The sequence below is a fragment of the Paroedura picta genome, chromosome 2, assembly GCF_049243985.1.
Source record: "Paroedura picta isolate Pp20150507F chromosome 2, Ppicta_v3.0, whole genome shotgun sequence".
Taxonomy (NCBI): Eukaryota; Metazoa; Chordata; class Lepidosauria; order Squamata; family Gekkonidae; genus Paroedura; species Paroedura picta.
This window is the reverse complement of record NC_135370.1, coordinates 21,591,790-21,611,718: the sequence shown is the minus strand read 5'-3', so window position 1 is coordinate 21,611,718 and position 19,929 is coordinate 21,591,790. Positions and strand designations below refer to the sequence as shown.

At 47.7% G+C, this 19,929-nt stretch overlaps 1 protein-coding gene across 12 annotated transcripts in view; it reads left to right on the top strand.

The window, feature by feature from the left end:
- Positions 1–19,929, top strand: part of LOC143829091 (protein unc-80 homolog) — a 177,969-nt gene that overhangs the window by 118,750 nt on the left and 39,290 nt on the right. For 11 of the 12 annotated variants that reach the window (XR_013227999.1, XM_077319413.1, XM_077319412.1 and 8 more), the window contains 8 exons: positions 469–565; positions 3,798–3,968; positions 4,539–4,631; positions 6,417–6,452; positions 6,742–6,960; positions 10,207–10,407; positions 14,080–14,203; positions 17,912–18,037. Coding sequence is in view for 11 of the 12 variants with exons in the window: in XM_077319413.1 (XP_077175528.1) it covers positions 469–565; positions 3,798–3,968; positions 4,539–4,631; positions 6,417–6,452; positions 6,742–6,960; positions 10,207–10,407; positions 14,080–14,203; positions 17,912–18,037 (1,067 nt within the window). In the remaining variant the exon portion in view is untranslated. The remainder of the gene's footprint in view (positions 1–468; positions 566–3,797; positions 3,969–4,538; positions 4,632–6,416; positions 6,453–6,741; positions 6,961–10,206; positions 10,408–14,079; positions 14,204–17,911; positions 18,038–19,929) is intronic. The other variant, XM_077319410.1, reaches the window with a different exon arrangement.

Genomic DNA, 19,929 nt, shown 5'->3' with positions numbered 1-19,929 from the left:
CCCCCACAAAGATTTAGTCCAACCAATTAAGAGCTGTCAATTTGTGCTACTGTCCTTTTACCAGTGCTGTGGAACTAACCAGGAACCAAGACGGACAGAGAGTGCTTTGCCCGTGACATGGTGCCAAATGTCTAGCTAAGTCCGCTGGCATCCCACTGGGTCCAATTACCTAATACTGGGTTATGTGTGTTGTTGAGTGAGAGAGAGAGAGAAGAGAGTGGTCCTGTTATTATATACAAGATCTGCAGTGTGCATGATTTAACAGCATAAGAAGAATATCGTACAGGGGGCCTCTGTCTGCTTTCCCTCCAGAAGAATGTTAGTCAGACTGTTAGGACAGCCTTCCTCACAAAGTGTGTTTTTCTTCTCTATCAAACTATTCTGTCCTTTTAAGTGACTGTGCTTGACTTCCTTTGCGTATTTAAATTCTTCTGTTTGCACAGAGCATGTGTCCTCTTTCCTCTTCAGATTTCTGCTACGGCAACGAAGACCTGACTTTTTCCATCAGCGAGGCCATCAAGTTGTGCGTCACGGTCGTGGCCTATGCCCCAGAATCATTCCGAAGGTACCATTTACATTGGGACATAATTAGTGTGTGTGTTTTTTTCTTGTGGCATACCTGCAGGGTCCTGAATGAGCACAGAGCACTGCTTGGAACCTTCCAGAGCTTATTTATTGATTTCTTTGGCTTTTGTACTACCCCTACCCACAAGTGGGCTCAGGGCGGCTTACGTAATAGGCTTCTTAGCGCTGACTCTCCCTCTCTTGAGCCAACGACATGTGCATAGATGAGTGGAATTGCGTGTTTTTGCTCAGTTCCTTCTAACAGCCACAAGAACAGCATATTTTGGGATATTCTTTTCTCAGATCCTCAACTACGGCATTCAGTTAAATTTTAGAGGGCAGCCATGTTGTTCGGCCAAAGAAAAACTAGATTTGACTCCAGTAGCTTCTAGGGTTGCAAGGTCCTTCAGCCCTGCCCTCGGGTCTGGGGGTGGAGCACTTTCCTGGAACAGGGAGGGATGACACGGCATGCCGACATCTCCTGGAAGTGATGTTGGTACATTAGGGACATTGGGTTACGGCACACTGGCTTTGGGGCAAAACTCCCTGGCAGAATCAGCTTCTAACCCTAGAGTTTTGCCCCCAATCCAGAGCATCACCCCTGACAACCATGACGTGCTTATGTCACTTCTGAGTGATGTCCACACGTCACCATAATTTGTGTTCTTCTCCCAGTTTGGGAGTGGTTTCAGGGGAATTGGGGGAGGGGGGGCAAGTGCATCTAGAAAGCAGGAGGCCCCCACCTGGACCAGGGGACCTAACAATCCTAGTAGCACCTTAGAGACCAGTGAAATTTGGGGAGGTAGAAGGTTTCAAGAGTCAAGGCTCCCTTTGACATACGAATGATAAGGAATGATAAGGACTCAGGGATCTCCATTCTGATGAAGGGAGCTTCAGCTCTTGAAAAATTATGCCCCCCCCCCCCAAAAAAAATCTTTTTTAGTCTCTAAGGTGTTACTGGACTAAATCTAATTGTCTTTAGCTAAGACTTTCTCCTCAGCCTTTCTTTCTTCAGCAGTCCTACTTTTCCATCTTACTGCTAGCTTCTGGCTCTCCTCGACTAGTCTGTGAGTCTGTGGCCCAGCATACACCACTTTTTTGTTGCCGTGAGCGAGTCTGCATGCCTGGACATTGGTGTGTGTGTGTGTTATGTCTCTCTGGGTATAGGTGTTAACTCTGTGAATGGGACACCCCTCTTTGTTTTAACATGGGAGCTGCCCTCTGACCTCTTCCCCATGGCCTTCCATGGAGATACACATCTGTCAGGAACCAAGCGGTTGAGACCCCTTAGACTCATGCCACAGATATCACTCTCGGTCTTCAGGGTGAAGCTTTAAGTAAAAGTGTTTATTGGGAGATTCAGGATCCACACATCACATAAGCTCACGGATAGGAATCTTGACAAAGACACTGACTCAGGGGGTTGCCCAGCATATATACCTGGGCTCTGTAAGGGGGTGGGGAGGCAGCATTTGGTAGGAACAATAATTCACATGCAAATTGCTGTCCGAATCCAGTTCAAGGTTTTGGTTTTAACCTTTAAGGCTTCACGCGGGTTGGGACCCACATACCTGAGGGACCACCTGTCGCACTATGTGCCCCGCAGGGCTCTACGCTCTGTGGGAGAAAACCTACTGATCGTTCCCGGTCCCAGAGAAGCACACCTAGCCTCAACCATAAGCCTCAACTGGTGGAATGAGCTCCCAGGTGAGCTGCGGGCCCTGCGAGAACTGTCAACGTTCCGCAGGGCCTCTAAAACGGAGCTCTTCCACCAGGTTGAGGCTGGGATTGGCAAGGAAGAATATTGCCCCCCTGGGGGGTTTGAAGGAGTCATCATCACCCTCCATCCCCCAATGCCCTTGTTCAGGTAGGGGAGAGTGGTATTTTCGGCCCTGTTGGGTATTTTTATAGTCTTTTAATGGGGGATTTTAAGACTATTGTTAACCGCCACGAGCTTATAGGGAGTGGCAGGAAATAAATCTAATAATAATAATAATAATAATAATAATAATAATAATAATAATAATAATAATAATAATAATAATAATAAAAAAGGACAAGACGGTACTCTTTGATCCAAAGGGTGCCAAAACATCCAAAGCAGCCATCTGTTATTTAGACTGGGTGGCTAGTGAGAGCAGCCTTGAGATAAGCAAGTGGGAAGCAAGATGGGCCTTTGAAAGGATGGGCCTTTGAAATGCGAGTGGAGATGGGGAAAGGGAGGGGCGCTCTCGAGCGGAACCTGGGAAGGTGCCACAACACGGCAGGAGACCCGGGAGCATGAAAGAACAAGACAACCGTAAGGAGCAGGACCCGGGTCAGGAACTGGGGTTCCTGACAACATCTCTGCAGGTCCCCCCTGCATGATGCTGGACAAGCTGGCCATTTGTGAGGGGGAAAGGCCTCCTTAGATTATGCAGATTTCAACTACAACCTGAATGTAAACTGGACCTACTTGAATAACTGCAATGTTCCCTTTTCTGCAATATCCTCCCTTGGAGATTTATTTACTGCACTCACTATCATGCTTCTGTGACTGGGTAGGACTCTTCTATATTAAACAAATATCCCAATACCCAGTGGTCTCAGTAGTAATTCCAGGACAACTTTTGGGGGCATAAGTTTAAGGGATATAAAATTTTGGAGGGATACCTTTGTCTCCTTGATAGGTTATGCACAGCAATCGAGAGGACACAGAGAGAAGAGAGGCCAGAGAGCAGTTCCCAGGTTAAGACAAAGAGAGGAGCCCCATTCAGAAGAATTGGCTTTTATACCCCGCTTTTCACTTCCTGAAAGTGTCTCAAAGCGGCTTACAGTCGCCTTCCTTTCCTCTCCCCACAACAGGCACCCTGAGAGGGAGGTGGGGCTGAGAGAGCTCTGAGAGAACTGCTCTGTGAGAACAGCTCTAACAGGATTGTGACTAGCCCAAGGTCACCCAGCTGGCTGCATGTGGAGGAGAAACATGGAATCAAACCCGGCTCTCTCGATTAGAGGTGGCCGCTCTTAACCACGACACCAAGGAGATAATACCAAGACACCCTTAGAGTAGCGGCCCCCCAATGATCGAGCACGCTGAGCCGCTCCCTCCAACACTGAGCTCCCCCCTTCTCCAAACTCCCCCTTCTCCTGACTCCTTGAAATCTCCAGGGCATTTCCTGACCCGGAGAAGGCAGCCCCTGGGAGTCTATCTGCAGTCCCCCTTCCCTGCTTTGATGCGCTGCCCTTGGGCTCAGTCTTCAGATGCTGATGGTCCTGGAAGCCTTGGTGCCCTGCTACCTGCAGAAGCTCAAGCGGCAGACCTCTCAAGTGGAGACGGTGACCGCCGCTCGCGAAGAGATAGCCGCCACCGCCGCGCTCGCGACGTCCCTGCAAGCCCTCTTATACAGCGTGGAAGTTCTCACCAGGTAAGCCCCTCCGCGTGCCTCATTCTGACTCCAGAGATCCCAACAGCGGCTTCCTTTCACGTTCCTGAGGGTGGTCACCAATGACCGTAGTGCGTTCGCCGATAACGGAGACCGGTTCTGATTGATTTCAGTGAGAATTTGGCTTGGCATGTTTTCACTACCCGAAGGAGTCGGAAAAAGCGGCCTACAAACCCCCCTTTCCCTTTCCTCTCCCCGCAACAGGCACCCTGCGAGATAGGTGGGGCTGAGAGAGCTCTAAGAGAACTGCTCGGTGAGAACAACTCTGACTGTGACTAGAACCCAGGGCCGTCCAGCGAGCTGGATGTCAAGGAGTGGGGAATCAGGCCCAGTTCTCCAGTTTAGAGGTCCTCGCTGTTAGCCACTACACCACACTGGCTCTCAAACATTCGAGCCCGTGTTTTTCCCACCTCCTCGTTTGTTTTAAGTGAGAAACATGGAGATCAGAGGCAAATGCTGGCCTTTGCTCTGAGTTCAGATTCCCACCCTCGTGGCAGATGCAAGCTTTTCACCCACCTGTGAGTTTTGACACGGACTTTCTCCATGGAACAGGCCAATGACAGCCCCTCAGATGAGTCGGTGCGATCAAGGCCATAAAGGAACCACGACTGCTAACCATGCCATGTCATCGGGGGCCAATACCAGGTAACAGGAGGCTCCTCCTTACCTCAGTAGTCACAGCAGCCCATCTGAGATGTAAGGGGGAGGCATACAGGGACGTCAGACGGTGGCATTTGAACTAGCTCGTGCATCTTTAGGCAATAAGGGGGGAAGTCAAAGGTGTCAAAGGTGTTTGAATGTGTGTGATTGATTCCGCACAGACAGAAAAGGCTGAGTGGGTGCTCATAGGACAGCGGGGCTAATCTCTGCTTCCATATGATGTCCTCACCGGGCCAGCCCCCTCCTGGGCCCAAAGCGCTCCGTTGCCCCGTGTTAAGGGAACATGGATATTTTCCACGTTCCCTTAGCTGCCCTGGGGGCCAATGGGGCCTAGCCTTCCTCAGGAGGTGGTGGGTTCTCCATCTTTGGAAATTTTTAAGCAGAGGCTAGATAGCCATCTGACGGAGAGGCTGATTCTGTGAAGGTTCAAGGGGGTGGCAGGTGACAGTGGATGAGCGAGAGGGTTGTGAGTGTCCTGCATAGTGCAGGGGGTTGGACTAGATGACCCAGGAGGTCCCTTCCAACTCTATGATTCTAGGACACAGAAGAGCCTGGCTCCTCTCTACCTACAGCGTGCCGGCAGGGATAAAAAATACCCCAATTGGCTCTGTCGCACTTTGAGGTGCTGCGGGGTTGAATGGGGCATTTGTTTTATTTGCAGGAAGGTAGGATTGCATTAAGAACAACCCCCATTGCCCCCTCCCCGGTGCAGCAGAAAAGTTCTGCTCCAGTTGCATCTGTGAGGAGTGGATAGTGGTCGCCGCCAAAATGTGTCCCCCATGGGGACACAGGACACGGCGGAGCATGCTGCTCCACCACGATACGCTGCCGGTAGCTCAGAGCAGCACACCAGTGCAAAATTGGCCTGCATCTCACACTCACACACAGAGGAATATTTTCCCTCCTAAATAACTGAGATCCTCCTTAGAAGAATTCTCCCCATGCCATCCATCTCACTTGCTTGTATGCAGACACAATACACTAATTCTGCAGATGCTGGATGTTAAATAGGTACACCCTGCTTTAATTAATGCTCCTGTGTAGATACCCATGTTAGAATATGCAGGCTCTACGGTGTGCATGATTGAACAGCATGTGAATAATATCCTGCGGGGGGCATCAGAGGAGATGTGTATTTAGCATAGTTAGGTTGGGAATTTCCTGATGTTTTTCAAGTAATCTCCTTCTGTGTCCTGCTTGGCTCAATTGAAAACTTCCTGCTCCTTGGAGGGCACTTCCTCCCTGCTTGCCTCCAGGACCGACAGCATGAACTCAGAACAACAGTTAGACAGTTAGCTTTTTCTTTACAAAGTTGTTTCTCTACTTAATAAGACTACTTTATTCTTTTAAGCTGCTGGGTGCTTTGCATGCTTAAACTCTGTCCAGTAGGGCAGCCTGCCTTCAGGCGGAGCCTGGAGATGCCCTGGAATTACGGTTGATCTCCACACTACCGAAATAAATTCCCTTGGAGACAGTGGTAGCTTTGGAGGGTAGCCTGTATTACGTTGTACCCCACTCAGGACCCTGCCTTCTCCAAGACCTTCCCTTCCCAGGCTCCGCCCCAAAATCCCCAGGTGTTTTCCCACCCAGATTCGGCATCCCTGAAGTCCAGCCGTCCAGTAGCAGTACAAACCCAGCAGGTGGAAGGGAAGTCAAGTTCTTCCTCCCTCCTTGAGCAAAAATAAGGGATATATTCTAACCTGGACTGAAACGTGTTTCAAATCCTATGTGACATCTTTCTCACCTCTCTGCCCCCTGTTTTCTCTCTAGGTACCCAGAGCAAGGAGCCAAGCTGCACTTTATCAGGTATCTCCCTAACATTTGTGATGAAGTCCTTCGAGAATTCATGCTCGCGGGATTCCACTTACCATCACTGAAATGATGGATGCTATACTAAACCAGGCCATTTTGACCCTGCTTAGCTTCCAAGATCTGATAATATGGGGCCATCCCACTCAAGTCTTCTCTTCTTACCCTCTCACCAAACCACACAGCTTGCTCTTCCATTGCTAACATGCAGAGGACCTTGCTTCTGTTGAAAAGGAGGTCGTCCTCCACTTTCTCATGGCACATCTTTCCCTTCTGCAATCTCCAGGGAAAACCTTCATTTGCTGGAAGAAGGCCAAGGCCTCCAGCGGGAGGAGCTGGACGAGAGACTTGCCCGCGAGGAGTTCAGACGTCCGCGCGAGTCCCTGCTGAATATCTGCACGGAATTCTACAAGCACTGCGGCCCCAGGTTGAAGATCTTGCAGAACCTGGCTGGAGAGCCCAGAGTGACATCTTTGGAGCTGCTGGATGTCAAATCGCACATGAGGTATTCTGCTTAGCGCAAGAATGTGCTTCAGCCTGTGTAAGTAGGGAGAGCGTCTGTAGAAGCGGGCATGATGAAGAAGATAAAACCTATACACTTGTATAGGTTAAGTCAAAGAGAGGCATCTCATTCAAGGAGATAAAAACTATACAGTTGTAGCGTGATATAGTATCCCCTCCTCCGTGTCCAGGCATGCTGAGTTGGTCAGGCAATCCAGTAGGAGGAGTATGTACCAGGTAAGCAAACTCTCCAATCTGCATCTCAAGGATGGAGAGGAGGGAGCATACAGTGTATTAGTTTTAAAAATAATCTATTTATTCTGCCTGTTGATTCCTTATATACTTCTAAACATTTGAAAGCTCAGTAGATGTTTTGCAAAAGTTTTTGGGTTAGATGACCCGTTTGTTGACTTTACGATGTGTGGATTTGGGTTTCAGTTAGGTTTCTCATTGTGTCGTTATGTTCTTCACTATGCTGTTTTTCATTCACGAATTCCAAGTCTATTGAGCAAATGGGTCTCCATGTAGAGGGACATATGTCACTGCCATGGAGACAAAGTGCTGCCTCTAGTTTAGTTGGGATTCTGCTCTTCAGTGGTGACAAATTAAAGTTGACTTTCTCAGTGGTCACAAGTTCACTTTCGGTTTGTGTCTTCCCATGCAACAGAGTCTCAGACTAGAACAGGGGAGACCTAGATCTCCAGTCTGTCATGAAAGCCAGCTAAATGATGATTGATTGCTTGACCATGTGGCATGTGTAGAGTGTAGCCAGGAGATCCGAGGACTTTCTGGCAGCCAGGTAATGGATGATTGGAGATAGTTTTGCCATTTCCTGCTTACGTATAATGACCCCTAGTGTTTCTTGGTGGAACTACAACCCAACTGCATGCCATGACTCCTAGTGTTTCTTGGAGGAACTACCATTCAAATCCTTGGAGATCTCCCATCCAAATACTAGCCAAGGTCAACTTTGCTTAGCTTCTGAGATCTGATAGGATTGAGCTTGCCTGGATGACCTTGGACCAGTCATACTCTCTCAGCCTACCCTTCTTTGCAGAGTTATTGTGAGGATAAAAGGGGGAAAGGGAGAAATGTATATATGCCCCTCAGAGTTCCTTAGAGGAAGAGTGGGAGAAAAAGATACTAGCGATATAGATGGACAGATAGACAAGGAAATCACCTGAGCATGTGCATAAGCCCTTTTTTTGGCTCTATTCCATCAGCATCTTGCCAAAAGCAAGGCCGGTGGGACTGAAGTCTCTTGCATCCATGTCCTCTAGATTTGCAATCCAACTTGGTCTGTGGCTGTAAGTAGCCTCTTCTGCCTTACCAGATGTTCACAAATATATAGAAAAAGGGGGGTACACAGTATATGTACAAAGTGAAAAAAATAGCAAGCTAACCAAATAAGCAAGCCTAATTGAATGAATAATCTAAACCTCAATATTTCATTCATTACAGTGATTAGCATTAATATAAAAATGAATAAGTGTGATTATCTATATTGCTAGTGTATATTATTGATTAATACACTAAGGACATAATTATAATCATTACAGTAGTCAAAACCAAACTTTTATGACAAGCCACAAAGACTGCTTTAAAAACAGACTGGGTGGCATCCCCCCCCCCCTCCCAAGCTCTTGCCACGGGAGTCCAAGGTCACAGCACCCCACCCCCCACTGAGGTGGTAAAGAGCAGTGGGGCCTTAGCAGGGAGACGGGCTGCCTGTATTGCTGTTGCTGGTGGGGAAGACATGTTGGGTAAGATGCTTTGGTGACTGAGAAGGGTGGGAGTCTTGTTCGTTGAGGCACCACAGACCCCTACCACCTTCTGGCCACTGTCGGGGGATGGGAAATTTGGGCAGGCATCTGGTAAGAAAGTGGCCACCCATCCCAGATTTGTTGGGTTTGTTGGAGGGTTGGGGGCCTTATCCAGCAGTTGTGGGTGGTGTGGATGGTGGGGAAACTGGTGGGGCAGGCATGGAGTGCTCCATACTATTGGAGAGTGGCACAGCCTCTGGTGCTCATGGAGGGAGGCCACTCCCATGGAGGGCCAATGAGAGGCCTCTTAGTGGCCCTCAGTGGGAAGGGCCCTCTCAGTGAGGACCAATTGGAGGCCCTCCCATGCTTCTGGACAGTGTGCCAGCCCCCTCTGACTGGCCCTTTGGGGGAGGGCCCTCCCCTCGAGAGCCAATCAGACAGCTGGCATGCTGTTGAAAACACGGTCATGATTTTATGTAGTATGATATCTTTCAATATGAGAGTGGAGAGCATCGGGTGCTTTTGCATCCAAAATAATAATGGGATTTTATTCTAAGTTTCTTGACTGCTGCTCCATGTCTTGAGAAAGCCGTCTTTGAAACAGAGGGCAGAACAGGCTTCGTTTGTAGCAGGCAACCCGTAGGGATACAGCTGCATCACGTCTATTGTATTAAAAACAAGTTGCACTGCACTCGTTTGATTCAGGACATGGGAAACAGAAGCACTATACCTGTTGAGAGCCTCTTGTGGCGCAGAGTGGTAAGGCAGCCATCTGAAAGCTTTGCCCATGAGGCTGGGAGTTCGATCCCAGCAGCCGGCTCAAGGTTGACTCAGCCTTCAATCCTTCCGAGGTCAGTGAAATGAGTACCCAGCTTGCTGGGGGGTAAACGGTAATGACTGGGGAAGGCACTGGCAAACCACCCCGTATTGAGTCTGCCATGAAAATGCTAGAGGGCGTCACCCCAAGGGTCAGACATGACCTGGTGCTTGCACAGGGGAAACCTTTACCTTTACCTTTATACCTGTTGAACTGGAAACAAGTTATGTTTCCTTTTCTTGGATGCTTTAGGATGCTTAGGGCTGATCCTGCATAGAGCAGGGGGTTGGACTAGATGGCCTGTGTGGCCCCTTCCAACTCTATGATTCTATGTTGCACCAGTTGATTAAGGAGAGTAAAGTTTGGGTTTGATTATTGTAAATATTATCATTACGTCCTTAGTGTAATAATCAATAATGTACATCAGCAATACAGACAATCACGTCTTTTTTATATTAATGCTCACTACTTTAATGAATGAATGAGATATAACGTTGTTTAGATGATTCGTTTTAATAGGGGTGTTTACACAGTTTAGCTTGCTTTTTCTTGTGTGTGGTTTCGACCAGATGTTCCAGCATGTTGTCCTCTTAGCAGCCGCTTGTGGCCCCTGCTGAGAAGCTGCTTGTGCCGAATCCCTGATTTCCCTCTTAACGAGCGATAATTTTAGGTTGGCCGAAATTGCACATTCCCTTCTGAAGCTGGCGCCCTACGACACCCAGACGATGGAGAGCCGGGGGCTCCGGCGCTACATCATGGAGATGCTGCCTATCACCGACTGGACAGCTGAGGCTGTGCGGCCAGCCTTGATCCTCATCTTAAAGAGACTGGACCGTATGTTCAATAAAATTCACAAGATGCCTACTTTGAGGTGAGCAGGTGGGACGGAAACCTCCGGGGGTCCGTTGTTGATGTTGCGCGCCTTGAAGGAAGGGGTATGTCATTTTATTGACAGTGTCTTGCTGCACTGAACTCTTGAACAGCAAAAGACAGGAAATGTATTTCTCCTATTGTTGAATGTGCATGCGTCCCCATGTGTGTCTCCTGACAGCAATAGAGGAAATGCATCTCTTTATGAAGGACCACAACCAGAAGCGGTGGAAGTGTAGCATGTGCCTTGACACACGTATCCGGGAGTGAGATAATCATTCTCGCGTCTCAAAAAAACCAAGTGAGATTGCCCTTGGGAAATTTACGAGTGATGTAGGTGTGTGAATGCCAGCATTGCCGTGTGCACGATCCCTGCGGAGCCTGCCTGCAACTATTTTTGAAATAAATATTAAAAGCAAAAAGGTCAAAGGAATGTAATCCTTCTGCGGGCTAGAAAGCTCTCCTAGTGACCTTGTTTGGTTGGGCCCAAGATAACTGGTTTCAGGTGTTTCAGAACTCAATGTTGTTTTCCTGCCTCATGAATCCTTGTTTACAGAGGAGCGGGGTTCTGGCATGTTTTCACCACATCAGCCTCATATCTCCCCCCTCCCCAGCAGTAATTCTTCGGAATATTGGTTGGTGCTAAATTGCAGCCAGGGTGTATTATGCATCACGGACAACTCGTAAAAGGACTGCCAAAAACGACGTCTTATTTTTCCATTCTTAACGTGGCACCGTTTTCGCATTGTGAAACTCGTTGTGTTATCTTTGGGTTTGCATTGCAAATGCTGCCCACCATTCCGGCAGTGTCTTATCAGCGAGGCTTCTGAAACCAGCTTTAAGGCATCTTTTCTTGTGTTACGTCACTAACAATCTTTTTTTGATGCATAAATGTCTGCGTGTTTTTGGTCCCCTCCCCTTTTCTGCTCGCAGTCCTTCATCAACCAATGGGAGCTTGAGCGCCTGCCACTGTTACTCTGCCTTTGTCAGCAATCACATGGACATGCCATTCGCCCTGGCGACCCAGCCATATTGCTATGTAAATTAATAGAAATTACCCTGTGGTATTTACGGCTCCTGAAACTACAAAACTCTACCTTTGATCAGTGACCATAGGGGTGGGGGGCTTGAGATTCCTGCTGCTGATTTTGCTTCCTCACGGTCAGCGATCATGTGAACATGCAATTTGATTTAGTCTCCCGTTGCCCGTGATAGCCCGAGGACAGCCTGGGTGTTCTGCGTGGCTTAGGAAAGAAGGGGCTTGGCCTTAACTTCGGGTGGTTCTCTGGCAGCCAATTTAGAGTGATTTTCCCCAGAAAACAGTCCTTCGTAGCTTGATACATGCATAATAGGCCCTGGTAGTTTCCTAAAGGGATCTTCTTTGTGAATCAATCACCAGGCCAAGTCCGCCTTCCTTCGTCTTTCCCAATCAAATAAAGTGAATTAAAGAGGATACTGTTATCTTCCTTCTTGTATTTTTCTCTCACTAAAAGGATGTCACTGATGGGAGTGGCTTGATTTTAGGGGGAGGGGTTTGCCTCTCTTGTGTGTCCTTGTCCAAACCAGACCTATGGTCCCTGCCATCATTCTTCATCTCTAAATCCCTAAAGAGCTTAGGGACATTTAATGGTGAAAACATCCCTCTTAATTTTTTAACTCTTTCATGACAAGACACTCTCTCCCACAATCTGCTGAGCATTTCCGGTTTTCCTTTTAAGAAAAGCCTAAATGCTGGTTGTCACAGGATAGGAATCAGCCCTCTAGAACTGCCCTCAGTTGGCTTCCCTTGCCTTATTCCAATAAACATTTCATTTCAGACTTGACCCCTCTTCCCCAATATTAATTAATACAGGATCACGTTACATCTAAAGCTGTGGTTCTCAACCTTCCTAATGCCGCGTTTTACAGTTCCTCATGTTGTTGTGGTGACCCCCAACCATAAAATTATGTAAGTGTTTTTTCACAGAAATTAAACTGAAACTGACCAATGGCGTGAAGCTCCATTGTTCATGATTGTATATAGATTGTTCCCCCCCCCTGGAGTTTCTCAGTTCAATTCTGCCTCTTGTCCCACCATGCCGATCTCTCTCTTTTCCGCTGCTCCAGATAGTTGAATGTTCTATCTCTATCTACCCCACAAGGCTGTTGTGTGGATGGTGCCCCCCCCCAGCCAAGCTGCTTGCCCTGTCGCGACCCCTGTGAAAGGGTTGTTCGATCCCCAAAGGGGTCCCGACCCCAAGGTTGAGAACCATTGATCTAAAGGATTGCACAACCAGTTCTCTGGCTTCCAGTCTCCTAGAAATGACTCCATAAACCTCCAACAACACCGCCTATATTTCATGAAATAGAATAACGGAATGTTCATGAACGTTCTGTGATGGACCTGGCCTAGGGGCTCCATAGGTTTGCAGAAGTTCTCAAAGGACCAATAGGAGAGATACAAGTTTATTTGCAAGGAGAACTTTAAGAACAATTCAGTTATCAAAGCAGATGCAGGCTAAGCTTCAATCATCTGAAGACACAGCAGTGCTTAGTCAAACCTCTGCCAACAGCCAGCACATAGTAACTACAGGGGTACGGTGACATTGTTGCTTGCAATTGAAAGCCCCCAGTAACAGAAGCATGATCAAACTGCCACTCTCTTCATATATAGTCCAGTCCTTGATTTCTCTGACGCTCTGAATCAATGTTCCCAAATGCTTGTCCCTGCAGATCTTTCTGCCTCACCAGGTAAATTCATGGAAAGATCATGGGATCCTACCCTTCTTATGACTTCCCTTGATTTGGAAGTGACATTGGTATGTCTGGATTCCTTTAAACCCCTCAGGAATGTTGAGGGCCTCTGGTTCTCTAGGCATGAACACAGGAGGGAATTAATCCCTTGGTGAATAGGGGGCAGGGTTGCCGTGTGAAGTCCCTTGGCGAGGGTGATGATGAATACATGCTCCTGAAACAGCCCTTGGCTAGGCTCTGGTGGTGGAAAAGACCATCAAGTTGGAGCTGATCTTCAGAGATCTTCCATGGTGGTTTGCCATTAACAGCCTCTGCATAGCAACCTCCCATCCAAATACTAACCAAGGCAGACTCTGCATAGCTTCCTCGATCAGGCGAGAGAGGGCTCACAAGACACGGTGGCTTTCCTTCCTTCCTTCCTTCCTTCCTTCCTTCCACTTCTTGATTCCATCTACCGATCCCGTCGCAAAGCTCCGAACTCTTCGTGCTATAAGTGTGGAACTGCCATGACACTTTAAAAGCTCAGTTAGTTGGCCTGTCAGCCCCTGCCCCAGCAACCCAATGTGCCAAAATCCAAAATGGCTGCAATGTCGTCCAACCCAATCCAGGTGTCTGGGCTCTTCTTTATGAACTGGTCTCCTCCCACGCACCAGCCCCCGCCCTTCCTCTCTCTATCTCTTTATCTGTTGATGGTCTCAGCAGCCTGCCTTGTGGATGATGCACGGTGGCAGCCCCTCTTTACAGCAAACCCTGTCTCTGCCGTGATGCCTCCCTCTGCTCCTTCCCCCCCCCCCCCAGTCGCATGGGTCAGACGCATGTTGCCACGCAAGACGTCCTCCTTTGTCTGAAGTGTCCCTCGGCATCCCTCTGTCTGGGTCACCTTGTTGTGGGGTTCCTGGAGAGGGCCGTGTCTTAATGCCGCCTAACTGTTGTGTTCCAGGAGACAGGTTGAGTGGGAGCCTGCCAGCAATTTGATTGAAGGGGTTTGTTTGACACTGCAGAGGCAGCCGGTCATATCCTTCCTGCCTCACCTTAGGTCCCTGATCAATGTCTGTGTCAACCTGGTGAGTAGTCAAACGGCAATCTCTTCAGCTTCTCCCACCCTGCCCATCGTCCGGAATTCTTGTTTCTCGACCCCCCAGAAATAGGTCTCCCAACCGACCCCAAAAACAGTGGAGTCTATTTTCAAAGTGGTGCGTGGGGAGAGAATGAGAGAAAGAATGAGAGAGAGAGAGAGATGGAGAGTGTGAGAGAAAGAAAGAAAAAGAGAGGGGGGGAGAGAGAGAGGAGAGAGAGAAGGAGAAAGAAGGAGAGTGAGAGAGAGAGAGAGAGAGAATGAGGGAGAGAGAAAGAGAGAGAAGACAGGGAGAGAGAGAGAGAAAGGGAAGGAGGGAGAGAGGGAGAGAGAAGGAGAAAGACAAGGGGAGAGAGAGAGAGGAGGGGAGTGAGAGAGGAGAGAGAGAGGAGGGAGGGAGGGAGGGAGAGAATGACAGAGGAGGAGAGAGAAAGAGGAGGGAGAGTGAGAGAGAGAGAGAAGGAGAGTGAGACAGAAAGAGAGAGAGAAAAAGGGAAGGAGGGAGAGAGAAGGAGAGAGAAGAGAGGGAGAGAGAGAGGAGGGAGGGAGAGACTGACAGAGAAGGAGAGAGAATGAGAAGGAGGGAGAGAGTGAGAGAGAGAGAAGGAGAGTGAGACAGAAAGAGAGAGAGAGGGAGGGAGGGAGAGAGTGAGAGAGAGAAGGCGAGTGAGAGAGGAGAGAGAGGAGAGAATTTTCTTACTGCTTTCCAGGGACCATTTTGAAAATCCACTCCAGCCTGTTACGCCGAGAGTTGAGGGCTGCAAGTTGGAGAGTGGGGTGGTGGATACCGCACATGTAGGGTTGCCAACCTCCAGGTGGAGCCTGGAGATCCCTTGGAATTCAACCAGACCTCCAGACCACAGAGACGAGCACCCCTGGAAAAAATAACAGCTTGGGAGGGTGGGATCTATAGCATTATACCCTGCTGAGGTCCTTCTCCTCCCCAAAGCCCACCCTCCCCAGGCTCCACCCTCCAAATCTCCAGCGATTTCCTTACCCGGAGTTGGCAACTCTGCGCACACACCTAGAAGGGGGCAGGGGAAGGTGTTTCAAACAATTTTTGCTGCTCTGGAAACTGATTGATTAAAGTGATGGCTGAGTATATTTGCTCTGCCGTTAGTAGTGTCCATAGTCTTACCATATGGTTCACGGTTGTCTTTACAATGTTCCGATCCTCCTGTCCTGTAAGAATTCTTCCATTGCTGGCAACTGCTGGAGCCGGCCTGCAGACCTGAGTGTGACATATCAGACTGGCCATGCCAATGAGTCCCTGATTCAAGGAAACCCTCAGGAAATACAGTGCAATGGTAAAACAGTTTCGTTGAATTAATTTAAAGCCAGGGCAAAGATGTCTGGATTTCTGCAAGCTTAATGTAAAAGCTAGTCAATGGGCAAGGGTCGTTCAGGGGTGGCCAGCCTGCGGTTCTCTAGATGTCTATGGACTACAAGTACTATGCATGTGCTGGCAGGGGCTCATAGTAAAAGTAGTCCATGGACATCTGCAGAGCTACAATTTGGCCACCTCTGCTCTAAACCAAAGCTCATGTAAAGGGGATTGCTGGGAGAAGAACAATTCTTCCCCTTTTTCCTTTGACATCAGTATTTCAGATGTTTGCAAAATGGATTAGGGCCAGTTGAGGGTTCCTTAACTAGGTCTATAATTATACTTTTTTTTTTACTGCATGGAAATATTTCTAAATGGCATATTAATTCTCAAAGATATTCTGTTAAATTTTGATTCTGCCAGAACACTGAAGAAATGCTATCAGAGTTACTCATAACTTCACTCCTTGACATTTTTGTGGTTGCCTTCCCCCCTCATGGAAGCCATTTTGTGATTGACTCCACCTCCCATGGAAGCCATTTTGTGGTTGACTCCATCTCCCCTTAGAAGTTCCAAAATAGACTTTTACATTGTAGTTCCTTGAGAAGAGAAAGGCATTAGGCATGTGCATGTGTTTCCAATAGTCCGAAAAGTGCCTGAATCAATGTTGATTTAGGCACTTTTTGGACAAATCCACGATTCAGGCACAATTTGACCATGTGAAGATCAGGCAGCATAAAGTTTAAAGGAATGAAAAAGTTCCTTTTCTGTCTATTCCATGGTCTAGGGAGACAGGAGTTTGAGGTATAGGCATCAAGTTTCTAGCATAGCCGTGGGAGCCTATCCTTAAAAGAACCCCCAAGTTTCAAAATGATTGGACCAAGCAGTCCAATTTTATGGGTACCCAAAGAGGATGCCCCCTTCCAACCTCCATTGTTTCCAAAGGTGAAGGAGGGGGAAAGACAAGAACAAGAATCTTTCCCCCGTCTTTGGAAACAATGGAGGTCAGATGGGGCACCCTCTTTGGGTCCTCATAGAATGGGACCCCCTGGTCCAATCTTTTTGAAACTTGGGGGTTCTTTTGAAGAGACTCACACAGCTATGCTGCACATTTGGCACTTCTACCGCAAACTCTGTCTCCCCAGACCACAGAATAGACAGAAAGGGAAATTTTCCCATTGACATTAATGGTGCCATTGAATTTAATAGCACCAAATCGCTTTGGATTCGGCTAAATCAATTCAGCCAAGTGCTTCAGAACTGGGATGAAGAATCTATTTGGGCTGAATCCAAAATGATCTGAATCGCCTAGAAGACACCACTAAAGTCCTTTGGTTCTATTTTTCTAATATATTGTCTGTTGGGTTGAAATAAATGTGCAAGTAATGTTGACGAAAACACAACATCGTAGGAAGCTTACTATACCGGCCAGAAATCTTTCCTGCACTATCTAAATTTAGGTGATGATAGAAATTGTCTTCAAGTCACTACCTAGATATGGAAACCTCTTAGGGTTGTAGAAGCATCAGACAATCGGAACTGGTTGGCTATTGCCTGCCCCTCTGTAGCAATTCTGAACTTCCTTGGTGGTCTCTAATCCAAGGATTTACCAGGACTGACCCTGCTCAGCTTCCAGGAGCTGATGAGATTGGGCTCACCTGGGCCATCCAGGTGCCACCTTCAAACTCCACCTACTGGACACTGAACGCTGCGAAGCAGGTATCATCTGGAGCCCCTTGAAGAGAAGACTACTGTTGAGAATTTAATAACATGCTTTTGGAAGCATAATTAAGTCCCCGTCACCACTGCCTAAGCTGCTTTTGACCACAGATCTGAAACAATTTAATACCTTGTCAAAGTGAATGCTTAAAAATAGTTGAACCTCCAGGAGAGTCTGAACATTGTATGAAACCCAGCCAAGGACAGACTCAGGACATTACACCGAAAGAAGAAGAAATTTAAAAAGGGTGCTTTTAAAGCCAACTAGAAACGCTGTGATTTCCAGATGTCGTTTCTACAGCATATACTAGCTACATGGCATACCCTCCAACCTCCCCTCTTCCACCAATGCGGTGCTAGTTGCTCTCGACTAGTACTGGGTACATTCCTCAATGTACTGCTTCCCTCGTTCAATCCTTCTGGTCAACCCTGTAGCAATCCCGCCCCTTCCCTTCCTCCATCCCTGCCTCCTGCTAGAACCACTCCTTTTCCTTCCTTGCCCCAGCTACCGCAAGGCCTCGTGGGGGATCAGGCTCCCAGAGCCCCGCCCCAGTCTTGCGCTACCTGAAACATGTCCCTCATTGCCCTTGGAGGGTATGGCATGGACGGAACGTCAAGATCCGGTCTTGGTGATGTGCTGTGTTTGTGTTACAGGTGATGGGAGTAGTGGGACCTTCCAGTGTGGCCGATGGATTACCCCTTCTTCATCTCAGCCCTTATCTCTCGCCTCCTCTGCCCTTCAGCACAGCTGTTGTCCGGCTTGTAGCATTGCAGATTCAGGTGTGACCGCCTCGCCTGCTCCTCAGGCTTTGCTTCCCATGTGCTTGAGACACCCACTCGCCGGTGATCTCCTTTACCTTCTGCGAAAGCTGGGCAAAAACTGTGAGACGAACCGTAAACTTCCCCACGAATCGGTTAAAAAGTTCAGGAGGTCTTTTGTTTTGCAATGATCCGGCTCTCTGGTGGGCGACTCCTGGAGTCACAGTGGGACCACGCTGGGTTCAGCCCATCAAAGAGCTGAGGCAAACCCATCATCCGTTCTTCCTCGGAAGCTTAGAAGTATAGAACAGGGGTAGTCAACCTGTGGTCCTCCGGATGTTCATGGACTACAACTCTCATGAGCCCCTGCCAGCAAATGCTGGCAGGGGCTCGTGGGAATTATAGTCCATGGACACCTGGAGGACCACAGGTTGACTACCCCTGGCATAGAGCATTGTTGTGCTCTAGATTCAGATTTTTCAGATTCAGTTTATTAGTCAGCCATTGGCCATTTCCAACAAATTGACTGTTCAGTACAAAAACCAGTTAAAATTAAGGCATCAAACTGATAAAATCACAAGGAGTTTAAAAGCTGTCGATTGAATTCCTGCATGGTAATAAAAAAGTTACACAGATTAAAAGGAACCATAATCATGAGGGTTTTAATCCGAATTGCACAACTTGGACCTGATTTTTCTAGCGGCGAGAGCAAACAGTGCGCTCTAGGATATGAGAACTGTGGTGATACCACAGGATATCCGTGGGCCTCGTAAACAGGTTTTAGAGTTTCACAGGACTCACCCTATCTAAAGTGACCGAATGCATCTGCATTGAGAGTCAGTGTCCTATTCTACAAATCGGAGGATCAGTTAATTTCCCCTTCTGTTGGCCGTTCAGTGTGATTCCAAAACTGTCCACCCAAAGGGCTGAGGGTTCACCAAGAGACGCTTGTATCAGTTTTATATGTCGAGATTTCTAGGAGTTGACAGAAGGAATCCATTAAAAAAAATCAAACTCCAACTACTGGTATAAATAATTATTATCTAGCTGTATCAAATAACTTTTTTGGTGCCGGAGGGCCCCTGGGATTAAGGTTGGTGCCAAGTGAGGCCACGGTGGAGAGACCAGCTTTGTTGGCTTGTGTACTGTTGATCAAATAGCGTCTTTTATGGTCCTGAATAATTAAAATACAGGACTAGTGTGAGTTCTTGCATTCTGTTGCTGCTACGTAGAACGAACTCAAGCGTGTCTCTTCAGACTTTTGTGAACACTTTAAAGGAGTCAGATTTGAAAGGACCTCTCCCCCCTGTCCCCGGTTCTTGAAAAATCCAATTTTCTTTCAAATTCGGCACCTGAATTGGCATCAAGATATTGTGTTTAGGGATGAGGAGCCTATTGAATGATGTGAAACTTCTCCATTCCCACAAACAAGGGAAAGATACATAACAGGAAACAGACTTGGTTTCTTACAAGGCTGTGTGAGGGATTATGATTGTGGGGGGAGGGAGGTATGAAGAATCGACACCACCAACGGACACCTACACATCACCTAGATGCCACCTACTGATAAATACACGGCATTTTATTCCCACACCCCGTTGGCATAAGGAATTAAATTGAATTTGACGAGCTCCTAAATTTTTAATGTTTCTATCATAGATTCCAAATTTGAATGTGGAAATAACATAGTTGGGATAACTATGTTGTTATAAATATTATCAGCTGCTGTGAATCCTCAGGGAAGGGTGGCATAGAAACAGGATAAATAAATATTCAGAGGAGGGAACCTGAAAAAAGGCAGGGATCCTGCTTGAACAAACTCATTAGGGATGCTGCATGCTTGGCCCGAGGGTGGACCCTAAAAAATAAGAAGCATTCTTATATTGTCAAATTCGACAGGAAGAGCTGAGTTG